The sequence below is a fragment of the Cariama cristata genome, unplaced genomic scaffold (genome assembly GCF_000690535.1).
Source record: "Cariama cristata isolate BGI_N322 unplaced genomic scaffold, ASM69053v1 scaffold12078, whole genome shotgun sequence".
In the NCBI taxonomy this organism is placed as follows: domain Eukaryota; kingdom Metazoa; phylum Chordata; class Aves; order Cariamiformes; family Cariamidae; genus Cariama; species Cariama cristata.
The window spans coordinates 1-19,005 of record NW_009630761.1 but is presented as its reverse complement, the minus strand read 5'-3'; the positions used below and the strand labels follow the sequence as shown (position 1 = coordinate 19,005).

The following is a 19,005-nucleotide window of genomic DNA, read 5'->3' as shown; positions in this document are numbered from 1 at the left end:
CCCCCCCCCCCAGAGCAGGACATCTGCTCCTGCCCTGTTCCCCACAGCCCTTCCCACTGCAAACGGCCCCGAGGGTGCACTGGGCTGAGCAGTGTCAGCAGCAGGAGAGGCTGTGCAAGGAGGGGGAGCAGAGGGGTCCTGGAGGAGCCCCAAGGAGGAAACCCCCTCTCAGCTCCCCCCCCCTCTACCCAGAGCATCCAGACCCAGCCCCGCACAAGGAAAGCCTCCAACCTCCGCCACGAAGTCACGTCCTCCCAGAACTCATAAAGGATGAAGCAGGCCTCGTCTGTCAGCTTGCAGGCGGACACGCTGTGGGGAGAGGAGCGAGCCTGAGATGGGGCCTGGCAAGCTGGCACTGTGCAACCACGTCGGTCCCGCCAGGCCTGGGAGCGAGGGGCAAAGGTCTGCACATGAGTCTCACCACAGGGCTTTCAAAGAGCAGTTTGGATGCATCCACAATTTGTGGCTGGTTTGGCTTTTAGCGGATCCCGAATCCCAATCTTTTGTGCTTTGCAGCTCCTGCAGCCAGGCAGCGGAGGAGCTTCACAGTTATTAAACTGGTCCTTGCTGCTGCTGCCCAGAAACCACCATGTTAAGTCTTTCATTAAGTATTTCTTAGCACTGCAGCACACAGCCTGACAAAGGAGGTCATCCTTCCAGCCCTTTGGAGTAGGTGTGTGTCATGCCTTGCCCTTCCCCCAGAGAGAAACTGAGGCACAAGTGCAAGGAGCTGAGATCACAGCTTAAAACCACAGCCCGCTGCCCCTCGAAGGGATGCTGTTTGGCCAGCTGCTGCTTCCCACGCTCCCTCTTGCTGGAGGAACAGGCTGGGGCTTTCTCCAGTCCCTGGGAAGATGGAGGGGGAAGCAGCAGGGAGGCGAGAGAGCAAGGCTGAGGGTGCAGGGCCTGGGGAACCATCTGCACTGGGCTGCAGCATCATTCATTCCAGCTGAGGATGAACGTTTCCTCCAGCTGCTGCTAAGGGCTGCAGGAAGGGACCAGGCCCTGGGGGGAGAAGAGCAAAACAAGTCACCCGGCAGCTGCGGCTGCGTCCCCCTGCACGGGGGCTGCAACACGTTTTGTAATTCCCTGGCGTGAACCAAGACAACGGAGTCTCCCCCGGCTTTGCTCCAGCCTTCCACTCACGTGGAGAGCCTGCTCGTGCAACGCTACCCAGTTGTCTACACTAATAGTCCTCATGACAAAAAAGCCGATCAATTCCGAAGAAAAAAAAAATACCATTCTCTCTGCCACACGTGTCAAAACAAGTATTTTCTTTTTGTTTGGACTGAAAACGCAATTTTGTGCTGTTGGAACTGAAGAGCTGAAAAATGACACTTGAAATGGGAACGGCAATAACATTTCCCACTGAAAGCGGCTTGAAATCTCCCATGGGAGAAGGCAAGCGCCTCTCCAAGAGCAGCTGTGCAGTCTCCAGGGACACGCTGGCAGTGGCCTGTCACTAAACTCAGACCTGGGCTCCATCCTCACCTCTACTGAGAGCCCCGGCGCGGTGCTGGGGGGCAGAGCCTTGCTCTCACCCAGGGTTTAGCTTCAGGCGTTCACAGCTTCTTCCCACCAGCACTACACAGACTTTCTATAAAGCAATGCTCTGACATGAGCTCTCCCCTTGACTTTTCCCCCGTTACTTTCAAGGCCTTCAGTGCTAGAGGAATGCATGGATTTACTTACTCGCGCAGGCCACAGCCCTTCCTGCTGGCATAAAACCCACCCTGCTCCTTGCCAGACGCTGACAAGTGGTTCTTGCTGGGAGTACCCACAGCAGGAGACGGGATGATGCTGTAGGCAGAGACACTGCTGCAGCTCTGACACCATCTCGTCCTCTCTGCAAGGTCAAACCTCTGTGTGCCGAGCCCACCCTTGCACTGACCAGCACACAAAATACTCCCCAAAAAACCCTTTTGTCCCCCAAGGGTGCTGTGTTAAAAGCCCTACGCCACAACCAACCTTGCCGTTTCGCACACTTACTGCAGGCAGCTGCTCTGCCCGGCGGTGACCTCTGTGTAGGACCTGAATGCCTGGCGAAACTCCTCAATGCTGCTTGCTGCCACCGAGATCTGTCGTTTCGCCACCAGGATGTGCTGTGAAGGGAGAGGGGACAAGTAACATCAGGGACTCATCTGTCCCCTCCTGCCCTCCCTGCTCCCACCCTGCTGCGGGACAAGGCAGTGCCGAGCAAGCACAGCACCGCAGGGGAAGCCACGAGAAGGGGCTGGCACCACAGTGCTTGGGGACAACACCGACATAAGGTGGCTTCTTCCTCCCTGGGCAGGTTGCCTTTACAACAAGGACCGCACCAACAGGAGATGCTCCCATCTCCCGCTGGCGGGGTCCTGCTTTGGGGCTGCTGCGGTTCCCCATGTCCTTTCCAGAGGCCTTGGGACCCCTTCACTGGGGCTCTGCATGGTCTGCGAGTGCTCAGAGCAAACCCGGGGGATTTGGGCACTCACAAGCAGAGTGCTGCTGTCCTCTGGACTGGTCGTGGGCACTGCCTGGGGCTTTCATGGACCTGACGGAGCTGCGTTTGTCCTGTGGGTGGTTCCACGCCCAGCTCACAGCTCTGACTCCCATCCTGCTCCATCACCAGCAGCAGACCCCCCCACAGACCAAAGCCAGCAGCTCACCCAGGTGACGCCAGTCTCGGGGCACAAGGGCTGTGCGAGCACACGTGTGTGTGTGTGTGTGTGTGTGTGTGTGTGTGTGCGAGAGAGGGGGATCTATGCACACTATAGGGTTACCTGCAAACAACAAGCAGCAGGACAGGGACTTACTGCATCTCTTCCTTTGCACATCGCTTCATCCTTCAGCGGCTCCAGGCGTGGGCTCTGCATTTAACACCACAGGAAAAATCATCGTTACTGGGAGAACTTGGAAACAAGACAAAATGTGGCAGTAACCCACAGCCCAGCCCAGCTCAGCGTGACAGGTGGGTATCGCTCTGGGGATGTTCCTTTGGGTACTGGGGGGGAATAGGGATGACACCTGCACATATGTGGGGCTTGGTGGGCCCAGACTGACTTGTCAGCGCAGCACGGACCACGGAGAAGCCAGGGGAGGGTCAGCAGAGCTGAGGGGAGAAGGTTTACAAGTCTGGGTCTGATGAATGGGTGCAGCTCTGTAACAATGCCAGGACTGAATACCAGAGCCGTTGGCATGGGGAGAGGTCCCAGCAACGACCTGGCTGGCACCGAAGTGTGGGACAGCCCCCAGCCCACCTCCCCTCCCAGCCATGTACCTTGCACTCCAGTTTCTCGATGAGCTGCTGGAGCCTATTGATCTGTGCCATCCACTGGCTGTTGTCTTCAACACAAATGCCTGCACGGGGAGGGGCAGAGAGATGTCACCAAAAAAAGCTTGCTAAAGACCCAGAAAATGGCAAAAGCTTCTAAACCTTTTTTAGTTTTTAAACCTAAAATTTAAACCAAGATTTAAACCAAGAAACTCATTTGTTTTTCTTCTGAAACTTTTCCCACTGCTCAAGAGATACAACCTCCCACAGAAGCTCCAGCTGGCATCTGGGTGCGACGGTCCAGTGTCTGTCCCGGACAAGCCCCTGCTGTCCCGTTCTGCTGCTCCCACACCCACGCCAGGCTCCAGTGGGGCAGAGACATCAACCCAAGGGACAGCCAGGCCACAGATACCTGTCGTTAGCATCCCAGAATAGGGGTCCGTCGGAGACAGACAGACGTTCTTCTGTCCTCTGCGCCCACATCGTCTCCCTGACCTCAGGCCAACTGAGGTCTCAGATTTCTTTATGTCCTTTCTGAAAGAATAAAATGCAAAAGGAGGGGGTTGAAGTCATTCACTATATAGGTCAGCTTCACAGCGAGTTTGGAAAGGGCAGATCCTGCTCCCAGATGTCCTTCCCAGGGGGACTCGCGAGTCCTGCCCTATGCTGCAACCCCCACGAGTGACAGCAGGGAGAGAGGGAGGACCACCATGTCCCACCCCATTACCTCTCCCGTCCTGCCTGCTCCTCCACGGTGTCCACAGCACACTCGAGCGAGGTCTGCAGCGACTGCAGCTGGTGCATGGTTTCCCGCAGCAGGAAACGGGTCAGGAACTGCTCCATCTTCGAGGAGGTCTCGTACCTCTGTGGGGAAGCAGAACGGATCTGTGAGATGCCTCCGGCTCTGTGCAGGGGGAGCAGAGCCACATCTGGAAGGGGTTGGCCCTTAAATAAATCCAATGGGGTGGATTCCAATCAAATTTTTAATTACTGTAGGAAATGATGACACTGTAGAACAAAAGCATCCTCTGGGTGCATGCTTGTAAGGTCACAACAGGGAACACAGAGGACAACCCTCCCCATCCCAGCCCCAGCACTCACAGCCCCTGGGAGCCATGGAGGAACCACAGACGGACACTCCCAAGCCACAAGGTAAAGGCCGCTTGCAGAAATAGCCCCCAGCTCCAGGGAGGGCTCTGGGGCAGGCAGAGCATCCCTTGCTGCACCCAACAGTTCACACACTGCTCTGCTTGCACCAGGGCTCCTGGGATAAGGCTGGGACAAGGCCGGCAGGGCTGAGAACCTGCAGCGGATGCCAGGCGCAGGCAGCCCCTTCCAGGGAGCAGCCCACCACAGGCAGGACAGGGTGGTGGGCTGGTTTCATGCTCTCTCTCCCCGGGAAGACAGCACCAAGCCTCTCTGCTTTGACTGGAAGAGATCCTTGCTGAATTTATGACATGCACTTGTGCTCGGGGCCATCCCACAGCCCATCCCCATGTCATCTGCTGAGTGTGTGACAGTCCCTGCGAGCCCCAGCCCATCTGCCCTACGATGCTGGAGGGGTGTCCGGTAGGAACACGGGCTGCTGTGCCCTTTCCTCACCACTCTCCTCCCCAACATGCACACCATGGGCACTCGTGCTGGGGGTATGTAAAGGCGGGTCCAGGGGGGCACACAAGAAGCCCTGGGGAGAATGAAGGTGTCATCATGCATCCTGGTAAGAAGGCAAGCTGGCCCAGAGGGCACCCAAATAGTGGGTCAGGATGCACGCCATGTCCCAGGAGCATGTCTGAGAAGCACGGAGAGCTGGGGATGTGCCTGTACACACACACACGCACCCCCAACTCCATCCTTCCTTTGCCAGCTGTGACTACAGATCCTCTTGGGCAAAAATCTGGGTGCAAGGAATAGCCGCAGCCCAGAGCATGGCTCCTTTCCACCTGCTATGGGTCCTGCTGGCAGCTCCATTCCCTGCAGCCTGGTCCAACCACTCTACTTTCCTGTCCAGTTTTCACTTCCTTCCTTAAAACCATCTGGAGATTTGTCCTTGCACTGTTAGACATCCCAAGGGCCTGGGAAAAACCTCCAGGCCCCCAGGATGGAGACAAGGTTCCCAAGGAGGGGTGGGGAGCAAGGAGACAGGAAGAAAGGCTGAGGCAGGTACCCAGAGACAGACCCTTCTAGAGCAGGCACAGTTGTCCTCCTCTGGGGCTGAGCCACAGTCTCCCTTGCAGAGCAGGTACCTGTGCCTGGTTTGCCCCCACAAAACTCCTCTTGTTCCACTGCAGGGTGAGGCTCTTCCTCCTTCCTCAGCGTCCCTCAGGATATGTCGGTCATGCCAAAACCTGCAGTTGTCACAGACAATGGCAGCAGCTTCACCTAGGCAGGTCTTGCAGGCCAGAAGAAGTCCAAGTTTGTGCTAAGGACCATGTTGCTGCATCCCTGCAGTGCAGGCAGGAACTGGGAGATCCAGTGGCATCCCACTACCGCTGAAAGCACAGCAGGCTTTGCTGTAGCACCCAGGATGTACCCACTCAAGCACGGCATCACTGAGGACATGGAAAACCTGTGAACTCACCTCTTCTTCTGTGGCCTGAAAGCTCCCCCAGAGGAACAGCCGGTGCTCGTAGCCGACTCCCCGTCTTGACCCCTCCACCAACAAGGAAAAGTTGGTGGAGGTGCTTTTCGAGAGCTTTGGAGTGCCAGCCCTGCACATGGCTAACACCAGGTTCCTCTCCCTCTGTGCCTATGGCAGAGTCACCGGTCTAGGACAGGAGCGTCCCACGTCACCTCTGTCTGCCTGGGCCAGACCTGGAGGGAAGTGACCTACCGCCTCAGGGTGGCTGGTGGCTTCTTCTCCAGCTACAGACTGCTGATGGAGTGCCCCAATGACCCCTCAGGGCCGAAGGCCTTGAATAAGAAGACAGTGATCCAGCTGAAGAAGCGATGCTGCTATGTCTCCACGGACTATGAAGGAGACCTCCATGACCAAGGTTACCATCCTCCAGCACCTGATGGGCACTGGATAACCCTGGACAAGGAACGGTTCTGCTGCCTGGAGCCACTCTTCCAACTAAAGCTACTCCACCAAAGCTCCCCAAGGCTTCACCACTTGGCTTTGCAGAGCCTCCAGAAGGTACCCAACCACGCCAGCAGGGTCACGGTGGGTAACATCGTGCTGTCAGGGGGCTCCTTGATGTTTCCTGGCTTTCCCAAGAGGATGTGCTTAAAGTTGAATACCCTGTTCCATGGCACAGGCTGCCAGACTCAGGTCCTGGTGAGCCTGGAGAGGGCCACAGCAGCCTAGGCAAGGTGCTTGATGGCAGCATCGCTCATGTCCTTCCAGCACGTGTGGATGACAAAGACTGAGTACCAGGAGCATGATGCCGAGTATGTCCGCAAGATATTCCAGTAGGCAGACGACAGCCATGCATTCAAGGCATCCCACCGTCAGGGTATAGCTCCTGTTGCAGGAGGAAGGTCTCCGAAACACTGCCTTGCTCCGGGCAGAGCTGCAGCGGCAGTGGTGACTGAGGGCCAGCTCCTGTGGCGCCGCAGGAGTGTGAAGCCAATTCAAACACTCCAAAAGAAGTAAACTGCTTTTCATTTATGCTCTGGGTTATTTCTGTGCCTATCCACCACCACTGTAATAAGCATGTGTCCCATCAGGCTGGCAACACAACCACGGCTCGTGCTGTGAATTCAGGCCATGCCGACTGTGTGGGTCGACAGCTGAGCCCTGACGCACTGGTTGGAGGCCATGCACGTCTGCAGCACTGCAGCAAAGCTGTCCTTTCTGAATGCACCGCCTGTAGCTGCCAGCACGGGGAAGGGGGCTGCTACAGCAGGCAGGAAAGCTCCTTCCAGCAGTCAAGGCAGCAGGACCCTCGAGGTCTGCGGGGAGCCAGAGGTGTGGGAGGAACAAGCTGAGGAGGAGAAGGTTCACACAGCACCTGCACTGCAGCTACTTTGCTATGGGAGGTGATTTCTGATCTCGGCACTGAAGCGACTCAGCACTCGGTACAGAAGATGAGGTGGTGAAAACCAGGGAACTGGATTAGCTCTTTGTAATTTTGGTATGAAGGTCATTTGGTGCTTCAGGGAGCCAATTCAGCTCACTGAACAGGTAGAAAAGCACTCACCCGGCTTTGCTGCTGCTTTAGTGAACTGACTCAGCTTAGCAGCCGATTAGAAAAGGATCAGAGGTTGCATGGGGGCAGCAGCTGGGAAGCACTGCCCAGCTGTCACAGCAGACTCCTTTCCCCACAGCCAGCCCCCATGCCCACCTCCTCAAGGGACACAAAAGCCACAGGACATCACTGTGAGCATTGAGACAGGCGTGGCAGTGGGAAGGCAAGGAAGGTGTCTCCACATGATGCAGGAGGGCTGGTTGCTCCACAGGAGCATCCACCAGGAGAGGTCAACCCCTTTCCTTGACAAGATGAGGAGACAGAGTGGACCAGGGTCAACTCTGCCTTCCCCGTGGCGTCCTCACGCACCCCAACAGTTGCGGCACAGGCCAGGAGCCAGGCTGCCTTCACCACCCCAAGCACCATGAACTCCCTCTTTCATCTCCAAAATATAAGTCCAGCAATGCGATCACATTACTCAGGTCAAATATCTCCAATTCCTACCCATGTGTTGGAGAATTTAAGATCTTGAATTCCAGAAGCTCTGCACAAAAGCGCATGGACGTAACCCTTCGGATGCTTGTGTCAAAAATCTGTTGAGGAAGAGGGGGAAGCAGGGAGAGTCTTGAGCCTCACATGGTTTTCTGGTTCCTCTGCGCCACAGCCAAGTCACCAGCCCAGTCGCAGAGCTGTGTCTGCCCGAGGCTGCTGGCACAGTTGCAGCTGGCCGGGAGGGGAAGGTAAGTGGAAAGGATGCTCATCTACCGAGCACTGCCCTGGGCTCATGCTGGAGTGGGCGAGGGATGGCCACAGCCACTCTCCACAGTCCCCACCACCTGGGTGAGCAGAGCCCTCCGCCCAACAGCTGTGCTGCCAGCTGGTTTTCATCTGTGCTTGAAAATGAATCATGTTTTTCTGCCAGAGGAAGAGGATGGCAGCGAAGCCAACCCGATGTGGCCATGGGATGCTCTGCATCTCTGGGCTTTCCTCAGCCAAGCACCCCACCTTCTCCCAAAAGCCTTGCTTCCCCACAGCCCTAGAAGATGGAGAGTATAGGGCTGGGGACCCCAGGCAGGGACCCTGCTGCTCCCCCTGCCCACTCCTTCACCTCCTCACTCCCAAGGGGTTCAGGCACCCAAATCCCCTCCAGCACTGTTCCTCTGTGCTTACTCAGAACCCACCAGCCCAGACACACATCCCCCGCTTACAGGGGAACAACCGACCCTCAAACCTCCCCAGGACAAGCCTGAGAAAGAAAGGTGAAGAATACTTAATTGAGTCCTCAACTGGGGCGCAGCGGAAAGGATACATTATTCATCCACCGCATGGCTGGGCACAGTCCCAATTCATTTCAGGAGCTGGTCCAAATCCAAACACTGTCACCCCTCTTTCTGCACAGAGGGCACTTCCCACAGCGTGCAGCCTCTGCAGCCGTGTGGACTCGCTTAATAAGGTGTGCTCCCAACCTCCCCGGCCCCCCGCCAGGGCTATCTGTGGCCCCCACAGCCTTGGCATATGGATGTTTCCCCTTGCACAGAGGCCGGATGTTTCTCCCCAACCACATCGCTCCCTTTCAAAGGGCCAGGTGCTGGGAGAAGCCCCGGCGTCAAGCCAGCCTCCCAGCACTTCCCATCCTCTCAACTTTCATCCTGAGGATGACCTAATCCTGATGTCCTCTGTGGATGATGTCGGTGGATGGAATTTTATCGCAGGAGCAGGCAGCTGCTCCCACCGACATCGTGTCACAGCTGTGGGGGGCACGTTCAGCCTGCCCTGAGCCCTGCTGCTCACCCCAGAGCAGTCCTTATAACCCAAACACACAGGCATCAGCCTGGGGTGCCACCCCCCAAAACGCAACTACCAGCCCAGGACATGCCATGCTTAGAGGGGACTTGGCTCTGAAGCTCAGCATGTGGAGGACCCCCCATCCTCCTGGCCCCAGCCCACCCTGTAAGGGCAAAGCAGGATCCCATGCGGACACATCAGTATTTCAGGTGAGCATTGCACACGATGAGCCAGCTGCCTCCTGTCTCTCGCCTCGTCAAACACAGCACACCCAGGGGAATGTGCCGGAGAGAAGGAAATAACCGTCTCTCAAGAGAGCCCCAAATGCTGTTTCACCCTTATGCATCGACTTGGAAAATTTCATGCCAGGGAAGAGAATCAATTGAAAAAGGCACCTTCCCTTCAGTTCAGCTGCCCGACTCTCTTCGCACTCCTCACTTTGGGGCAAACAAGCAAAACTCTCTTGTCAGGTACTGCACCACACAGTTCAAACCCCTCTGTAAACAGAGAGTCAATAAAAATGTGCTCTGTCTCACTGAGCACAGGATTTTCTGCTCATAGCAAAGAACTCATGGAAAGGAGTCATGGAGGAAATAACTCAGCAAGCACGAGACATGGCTTCTTGGTCTGGGACTGGTATTTCAGCTCTGTTGACCCAGACAAAAATCCTAATGTTGCCAAGAGCTGCTATAATTCTGCTTTTGAGAAGTTTTATTATTTTCTTATGATGATAGTTAAGCTCGAGACAGAATGGAATAGGCGATCGCATAATTCCTGCCAAAGGAGAAATAAGAGCGCTTTACGTGGAGAGGTATTTATGGACTAGTTTGCAGTGTCTGCAAACTGCAGAATGGAAAGATTTTAGCATACAGGTCCCCTGTGAAAAATATCAGACCGTTTCCCAAGGTATTTCTACAGTTCCCTTCTTACTCTGATGCTATTATATTGCAAACACAAAGTTTAGCCACAAGATAAGGTTTAATTAGCACACTGCAGCATAGCTACCAAGTTATACTTTACAAATGTAAGTGGGAATTTGGAGAAAAACCCTCTTTTCTTGAAAAGGCATCTTTTCTTTACCATGTTTCTACCAACCCAGTGAAGAAGGATGGGAGCATAGGAACCCCTAACGATTTGGTTTCCTCCTGCCAACCTGTGGATCCATAAAAAAAAGATCACAAGCAGGTTTGCTGCCCACACATATGCTATTTCCTATGGTAACTGTAGTCACCTACCCAGCGAGAAGGACGAACCCACCTTGCGTTTCCCATGCTTTATCGCAGTGTTTATCCTGCAGTCGACAATGTGCATGGCAGGCAGCAGATCGAGGAGCCTGCCAGCGAGGAGCCAGCTGCTGAGACACACCATCGATCCACCCTGTGTACCCTGGCCCACTGTGACCGCGACAGCACACACAGAGGTGGGAATCCTTGATACCAAAAAGGCTTTCAGCAGCACTGCTTCAAACCACAGCTCCCAAACACAGAGCCGCAGCATATTCCCTCCGAGCTTTGGTTTCCTTATTTCCCTCTCTCTTTCCTCCTTGTAGCTCATCATCCTGCCATGGTCTGAGCAAGCCATGGGCATCTCCCAGGCTCCGCTTTTGTTGTGCTAACAAAGCAGCCCATGCTCTCTGTCTGTTTTCCTGCTTGTAAAGTGGGCTCGTATTTACATGAGCCTATTTACAGCTGCGGGGTAAATACCTGGAGGATGCAAGGATGAGTAATCCTGTGGCAGCAGAAGTAAGGAACTACCAGAGATGGACCATGCTCTAACCAAGAGATGCTGTAGTTCAAATGGTGAGACCTAGCTCAAGTCAGAGACCATCTTCTCCTTCTTCCAGCTAGCCCAGATTATCACTGCCTGCTCAGGAGTCACACGAAGCTCTCTTAAATACAGCCTGGGAAGAACAGGCAGGGACTGCAGATCCTTCCATGTCTGTTGACTCCACATCCCTGCTCTGGAAGAAGAGCTTTATGGTAAGGGCTGTTGGAGCTGGCAGGTTTCTTCCAGTTTGCTCAGCACACAGCACGGCTGCACCTCCAGCTCCCCAGGATGAAATTTCATTCAGCTCTTCCAGAAGGGTGGTCTCTCTGCCAAACTGGGGCTCTCAGTCCTCAGCCACGGTGGCTTTAGAGGCGTTTGAATCAACAGAAATGAAGGACAGACGTGTAATATGGGAAATCTCTGTTCTCTACCCCCTCCCATGGCTCAGAGAGGTGTGAGCTTTGGCTAAAATCCAACCTCATAAACCCACTAATCCCATAATAACCCAAGATCAAGTCCCATTCTGGAAATACAAACGTGGGAATATATTCACGTCAGAGCAGGTAAGAACGTAGCATTTATCATCTCTGCCAGCCTCTAGCAGGGACAGATTTCCCACAGCTCTGCAACAGCCATGACCATAGGGTTGGAGCATTGCCCTCTCCTGCCTTCTCCCGCGCTCAGAGCCCAACGGACCAGGGAAGTGCAGGGAGATGCTTCCTGGGAGGGTCAGTACCTGCACTGGGGCACCCAGGAGCTCAGGGCTGGGATCAGAGCACCCGACCAGCACAGACTTCGCCCAGGTAAGAGCAGCGCTGTGAACATCTGGCTGCCCTAGCCCTCAGGCTCTGGGCAGATTCAAATGAGGGTGGAAAAGCGAGTCCACAAAAATCTGTTTCAACAGGGAAAACCCACTTCTCTTTTCCAAGGAACACCTGCGGCACCAGAAACTATTAAGGGAATGAATGCATCATGCCAATACTGTGAAGCAGACAGTAATTGCGCTGTCCTTCCAAGAAATACATGAATATACAAATTCATTATCAAAACCAACAAAACGGAAAAGAACTGAAATAAAGCATAGCTCTCTGAAGAGGATTCACTGTCTCCCTCTGGACTTGCATTTGATAACTGTGAAGGGGGCCAGGCAGCTGAACCAAAGAGAAAATGCATTTTCAAGTGATTCCCTCTCTGGCATGACATTTCCCAATGTACAGGGAGATGCTGCTGAGGCTGGATCTGGCCAGAGGAAAATTAAAAGAGAGGGCAAGATCGTGACTGACACTACAGAGGCACAAACACCACTTCAATGACTCCACAGAGCTCACAGCGGGACCGGTTCTCCTTCGCTTCTCTGTCCAATCAGTGGGTCAGTGGACAGTGCACACGTGGATGACACCCTTCACCTGCTTCCTACCAAGCATCAAACCACCACATCGAAGGGAAAGAAAGGGCCGGCTCTTCCCACGGCTGTAAAACAGCATCAGCCCCAAGCACACAGTTAAACCATTTAATACATTTCAGATGCAGAGGGGGGATGATGGTCCCCAAGGAGGGTCCCTTCCAGTATTGGCCACTGCTTTTCGCAGCCATATTTAGCCCACAATGCTGTGCACTGCAGACCTCTGCTCTCCAAACGCAGAGGCAGGGGGGCTCGCAAAGCAGGACGCTGCTTGCCCTAATTAGCAGCCTCCAATCTGCCTCCCATCAGTACGAGCTGCAGGGAGAGGGAGAACATTCACCGCAGGGATGAACTCAGCACAAGGCTGGGAGTCAATGAATTTCATCATTTTCTACCTTCTCCCAAGCGCCTCGCTGTTTCCCAAAGCAGCCCTCCTGCCGCAGTGCCTCCTGCCCTCTCTCCGGTAGACAACTTTTGTTGCTGTGAGCACAGGCTGTGCTGAGCACAAGCTCCCGGGGTCAGTCCAGAGCAGGCTCAACCCTGGCGTCCCCATTTCGTGCCGCACTGCTTTGTGGAAAAGACCTTGCTTTGGGTCAGAGATGCAACACATAGATTATCAGCGATGTTCCCAGAAACAGTGTCCCCGGGCAGGACACTGCAAGTGGTCTGCCAGGAGCTATTTAAACAACCACTGCCAGAGCCCCACGAGGAATAAGACATCTCCAGAGCACAAAAGCACTAGCTCTGCCCTTCTCCTCCTCTAGCATGGCTCCCCTTCCTCCAGGCATGCTGCAGGCTGTGCTGCTGCAGCACTCACTGCACATGGAGATAACCGAAGCAGGCACAGGCAATCCCATTGATCTGGGAGGTGTCACATTTGCTACCCCCGACACCTAAGTTTAATGCTAAGCAAGCAGTTAAGATCACCACAGCTTCCGTTACGCACCTGCCTGCTCCGCTGCCCTCCCGCGTTCCCATCCTTACCAGCTTGGTTTTGTCCATGGCCACCAGGACTGCAGAGTTGAGGGCTTCCAGGGCAGAAAGCACATTCCTGTATTCTCCGAGATATGCCGAGAAATAATCTGAAGCAGAAGAGATCGTGGTGAGCTTCCCGAGTGCCTCCATCTCTGCCTGCCCCACACCGGCTGCTTCCTGCCCACAGCCCAGCGCTGCAGGGGGGCATTCGCATCCCTCTCCAGAGTCGTGCTCCAACCTGGACTGAAATGAAGAGTCCTCTCCTATCCCCAGGGACAAAACATCCCATCCCTTTGGGAAAAGCAGATGCCCTCTGTGCTGGGATTCAAGCACAGGGACTGTCAACGCCACCTGACTGCCCGGTCCTGCCCAGGTCATATGTGCATAAAGCCCCACCACACACTCTCAAGAGAGAAAGCCCTCTGAGGCAGGAATACCACCCTACTTACCACACAATTTCTCTGTGTCCACGTTACTGCAAGAAACAGAAAAACAAGCTCTTGTTAGATAGTAGGGCTGGTTTGGGAGAAACAGTTGTGGTGAGTAGAGTCTTGAGGGTTTGTTTTGAGCCCCCAGTGGATTTACTGCTCCTCCTGCGTATTTTTAAAAGCTGTATTAAAAAAATAAAAAGATGCACAAGTTCAGAGCCAGCAGCTCAGGAGCCATGCCCAGCACCTGCAGCACTCAGACAGGGCTGTAGAGCATCACCTCTGCTTCGGGAGCTGAAGGAGCAAGCAGAGCTGCTCCACCAACATCTAGAGCTGCAACATGCTGGGAAAGTGTCTGCGACAGCAGGATGGGACCAAGCCGAGGTCAGGGGAGGCAGGCAGCACCCTGTGCCCCTGGGCTGACCAGTTGGGTTGGTAGCCCCACTTCTGAGCCCCCGAGCCAACAAGCCCCAGAAACTGCTTCTTCAACCCAACCTCTTCCCCTAAAGGTACGAAGCATTCAGCCAGGGCTTCCTCCTCGTGTCTCCCTTGCCCTCAGCCCAGGTCCTTCCTCATGGTTGCCCCATGGCACCAGGCCCCTTCCTCTCCCATCTGCGCCATGGGTACCCCCAGCTGCTCCTCCTCTCCCCTGCCTTCAGAGCCTGGGTGATGTGGGGCTGCCTTCAGGCTCCCAGGGCAGGGGGCTGGATGGCTTCACTGCCCATGAGAGAGGTTGCTCCTGCCACGAAGGCCATTAAAGCAGTGATGCGGGTCCGAACACCTGGAGGCAGGGGCCAGCCCTCACCCCTTTTCAGTAACAGAGAGCACTGCACTGGAGAATCAATGCTGGCATCACTGCAGGGCTTGGACGGGTCCCTCCTGTTGCTAACAAAGATGATGCTGGGGTGGAGAGGGAGGAGGAAACGTCCACAAACAGGCACATGTTTTCAGGACAGGATGTCAAGCAGAACCATGGGTTCGCATGAAGCTGTCGGATCCACTCAGGTGTCCAAAGCCACGGATGCAGAGCTGCTTGCCATGCCTGGCATCACCTGCAGAGCCTGCAGGGAAACGCCCCAGGATATCATTTATTCAAATCAGCCTCTGCTCAAGAAATTCTGCTGTCTCAAAATCCCCTAAATGATTACAACTATTTTCAATCCTGATTGGGAAAGTGGAAGGAGCATGAAAGAGTTTTTTGTGCTTAAATGCTGTCACACATGGAGGAACTGGCGATACCTGGAGTTTGCTGGGCTCCAAGAGCAAGGATGGCTGCAGTGCCACTGTCCAGGGGAAGTCAAACCACAGCCACATTGCCCTGTCCCCCCTCTGACACTGCTCACAGGGCAAAGGGGCAAAAATGCCTGGAGGTAAAATTAAAGGGGAGTGTGCAAGGTGTCCAAAACGCCATGCCAGGAACAAGTATAATAATTTAAACAAAATCTTCCTACAGCTTTTGCCACAAACATCAAAGGCTGGTTTCTGTCTCTCTCTTTCTGCTGGACTTCCACTTAGTGTACTTTAATAATAGGCAGTGCTTCAAACCATGAAAATATTTTGGTGTAAGACCTCATCACAGACCCATGGCAGTGGGACTGCAGACCGCTCTGTTTAGCTAATTGCATCAGGCGCTGCCTCAGGCAATGGAGATGGGCAGTTTTAGGATGTGATTTGGCTCATCTATTTTAAACACCTACCGCAGGAGCTGATTAAGGCAGGGCTCTGGCACACTGTCCTGGCACTGCAGACAGTTTTTAAAGTGGATAATAAAATAGTGTTTCCCTTGAGACGCAATACAGATAATCAGCAAAACCACAGGCCCTTCTTCTGCCGACTCCACTCCATCAAACTCTGCTGATCCCATCTCTGAGCAGCTCCGCACATCCGACCACAGCTCTGCTAGACAAAGCAACTGGAGTTTGAAGCACAAATTTAAATTGGAAAAGTGTCTTGCTCCTTTTTAGTTTTTCCACTTATTTCTGAAAGCCACCTGAAGCCTGCAGAGCCACTGCTGCTACACCGCCACAAGAGACTTGGCACCGCAGCGTCCATGGCACCGCTTGTTAGACCCATGCCCCAGAGAAATCACTGCAGTCACTGGTTCCCATCCAAGAGATAGGTAAAAATCCCAGAAGAGGGGATATGGGCATGAGATAACAAAATACACTGTGAAACACCTAATACATACATTACCCAGGCATTTGCATCCATCCTCAGTGAGAACCTGGGGCTGGGACTGGTTTCACCAGCAAGAAGGGGCTCAACTCACTGCTCAGTTCCCCACCTCGGCTCTAGCGAGCAGGCATCAGTGTAACAAAGATCAACACCAACCCTGTGGCTTCTAAGGAGGGGCCAGAGATTATTAATAACTCTTTCTACCTTGTCCATTCGCTGCTTAAAAACAAACATTAACTAATCAATCACTAAAACACTGAACAGTTAAACACTGAATCAATTGCCAAGATCTTGCGGCAAAAAATCAGCCCTCTGGGAGTTGTCTGGTGGAAGATCTGTGCCCTTCCCAATGCAGCCTGCTCCGTCAGCAATCCTGCACGGCCTCCACATCCTGCGGCAGCCCCCAGGGCACAGTTAGGGGCAGGACAGAGCACAGCAAGCAAATCACAGGACTGATGGTGCCATTTGCATGCTACCAGCAACCAGGAGAAGCTCATATAAAGAACCTACATGTCAAATCCTGACCCATTTTGCAGGGCTGCAATGGGGCAGCAGGCTTTGCTCCACTCCTCTCTCTGCCATCCCCTCTCCCACTCCAAGAGAAAAGCCACTCTCTGCCTCCAAAGCACTCATCCTGAGACACTCCACATTTCCACATCGCTGTATTTTGACTGTGCTCAAACCACTGATTAACTGTAATTAAGCTTGAACTGACGATGAAGGATCTTGTCATCATTACACTGTTGGGATTTTGTCAGAATGCGTCTGGAATTTATGCAAGAAAACAGCAATCAGCTTCAGCAAAGCAGATGGGATTTTTTTTATTTTTATCATTTATCATGTTGGGAACCTCTGCTGCCATCACAGATCTGGTTTCCAAACCTTTCCAGTGACTCAGAGTGCCTCAGTCACTCTCTATCATTCAGACACTGGCAGACGCTGCAGCTCTGAGTCTGACTAAAGAGAGGGGAGGAAAGTTCACACAAATTCTTTCTTCCACAGCACCAGAGGCTTGAGGTTATTTCCACTAAGTTTTTAAAAACTACCAGGTCAGCACTCCCAGCTCAAGGTCAGAGACACAGGCTCTGGGCAATCCGTATCCAATTCCTGCCACCACCACCTGACCGCTCTCATGCAAAGGAGGATTTGCCAGACCTTATTTTTCTAAATTTTCCCAACAGATGCAGGACAAAGATAGGCGAGGTCCACGCGACACTTCCTTGGGCAGGTTTTAGACCTCTGTAAAGAGCAGTAGCCATGCAACCTATGCAACACTGCATTAGACTAAAGTCCTTTGTAACCGAATTGCCATTAAGTTGTCCCCATAAGACCCTGGGATCTGCTGCCATCCCGCCAGGCTGGGCTGCAGACACACAGCTGCTAAGAGAGCAAACCGCACTGTGCGTCTCCCAAGATGCTTCTGCAGCGATGGAGCTTTTTCATCCCTTCAAAAACATTTGTCTCTTCTCATCCAGATGTTTCAGTGGATGAAAATGCACTTTTCCAGGAAGATGAATCTTTCTGTTCTGTCCCAGTGCCAGTGCTGGTGTGGAGCTTTCCGACAAGCTAAATGAAATGGTGGACCTAACTGTGGTACCAAGCCGCAATAAAGAGTTGAATTCAGTTTCAAAATAATTTTTTTAATATCAGAGAATTAGAGTAAGGAGACATTTTAAAGCCAAAATCTAATAATTTTCAGAAATGCAGAACAAAAACAGCCTTGTGGGGAAATGTAAAATCTGAAGCAAACCCAACAGAGGTGCCTGACACAGAAGCCACATCTGAGCGCTGGGTGGATGGGAGGTGGAACAAAAATCGGATGGGAAGGACGGCAAGAAAAGGTAAGCATGGTGCTGTGATCTCTCTGGAAGGAGGACAAGTAATGCGCAAGCGCTCTGAAATACTCATCTTCCCAGATGTCAGCTTTGGAACCCAGGAGAGCAGCTGAAGGTTGGCAGTGATGGGTGAGGGTCAGGACATGTCTGGGCAGTAGTGCTCTGTTACCCAGACACAGAGAGTGCCTGGGTATAAAGGTCTCTGTGACTGTCTCTCCTTGGGTCAGGCTGGCACTGACAAAGAAACACAAGTTTCAGCCTAGACCTGATGAACACAGCACCCTTCTGGCCAAATCCACCCACTGGATTAAGGGTGGAAATTTCCCATCATCAGAAAAGCTACGGGATACGAAAGAAGCACACCAGATGTGTTTGTAGAGCTTGCAGGCGCTTTCCAGCTTTGTAATACCTTGAGTATTACCTCAGGTAACAGCTCTTGAATCTGGTAGCAAATTTCAGCCAGCTCTCAAAAATACTAAATTCCTGCAATTGCAAGGCAAGCAGGCAGCCCAGAGGAGAGGGGCTGTCCAGCCCCCCTGTGAAGGGGGCAGCAGGCCACCAGCACAGCCCTTACAAGACACCAGAGGTTCTACAAAGGAGCAAGTCCCGCTGCACACCCCAAAACCAAATGCCAGAAAGTCCAGCTCTACACACAGAGTCAGAGAGAGCTCTATGAGGCCCAGCATGCTGAACACTGCTTGATTTCCCTCACCTGCTGCTGTGCAGCGGGCAAGCAGTCCATGGGGACAGATGGGGTCAGACCTCCCTGGGGACAGGCCTGTCTCTCCAAGTCCCTTGTCCCAGCAGGTATGCGGCTCTGGGGCAGGATCTGAGCCCTCTGGCAGACAAAGTGCTGCCCCACAATGTTTGCAGGGAACAGGATGCCTCTCACCAGACAATAAGCTGAGCGCCAGGTTCCCTCTCTGGGAGGTCCCATCTGCTCTTCCTCCACAAGCTGGGGATGAAGCTGAAGAAATCACGTACAGTTCCCTGCTGCCACTTCCCACATCCCATCCCGCTCCTGCTGGCTCACACTGAAGCTGTCCCATGCACTGACCCTGCATACATGCGCATGGACCATGTCCCAGCCAGGGACAGAAACAAGAACGACACCTGCAACGGCCTCGTGGGCGAGGCAAGTGGTCAGTGAGGTGGATCGAGACCTGGCTGGATGGCAGAGCTCAGAGGGTTGTGATCATGGTGCAGCCTGGTTGGAGGCTTGTAGCTGGTGGTATTCCCCAGGGGCCAGTTCTGGGTC

General features: G+C 53.6%; 2 protein-coding genes across 2 annotated transcripts in view; one reads left to right on the top strand and one right to left on the bottom strand.

Moving 5' to 3' along the window:
• LOC104165919 (N-terminal EF-hand calcium-binding protein 3-like) overlaps positions 1-13,784 on the bottom strand; it is a gene marked incomplete at its 5' end in the record, with an annotated part of 14,941 nt that extends 1,157 nt beyond the window's left edge. Inside the window, 8 exons of the mRNA XM_009705694.1 lie at positions 232-309; positions 1,990-2,102; positions 2,793-2,846; positions 3,257-3,336; positions 3,663-3,784; positions 3,978-4,114; positions 13,319-13,416; positions 13,759-13,784. Of these exons, the coding sequence (XP_009703996.1) occupies positions 232-309; positions 1,990-2,102; positions 2,793-2,846; positions 3,257-3,336; positions 3,663-3,784; positions 3,978-4,114; positions 13,319-13,416; positions 13,759-13,784 (708 nt within the window). The remainder of the gene's footprint in view (positions 1-231; positions 310-1,989; positions 2,103-2,792; positions 2,847-3,256; positions 3,337-3,662; positions 3,785-3,977; positions 4,115-13,318; positions 13,417-13,758) is intronic.
• Positions 5,965-6,665, top strand: ACTL10 (actin-like 10). The gene is made up of 3 exons (XM_009705693.1): positions 5,965-6,013; positions 6,151-6,413; positions 6,597-6,665. Exons 1-3 carry the CDS (start codon positions 5,965-5,967, stop codon positions 6,663-6,665), a joined length of 381 nt encoding a protein of 126 aa, XP_009703995.1.
• Positions 13,785-19,005: the final 5,221 nt, after the last annotated feature.

Excerpts from the sequence above, each read along its gene's own strand:
- ACTL10 (XM_009705693.1), top strand. The coding sequence starts at position 5,965 with ATGGCTAACACCAGGTTCCTCTCCCTCTGTGCCTATGGCAGAGTCACC. Across the intron at positions 6,014-6,150 it reads TGCCTATGGCAGAGTCACCG|GGCCGAAGGCCTTGAATAAG; the intron begins GTCTAGGACAGG and ends ATGACCCCTCAG. Across the intron at positions 6,414-6,596 it reads ACCACGCCAGCAGGGTCACG|CACGTGTGGATGACAAAGAC; the intron begins GTGGGTAACATC and ends ATGTCCTTCCAG.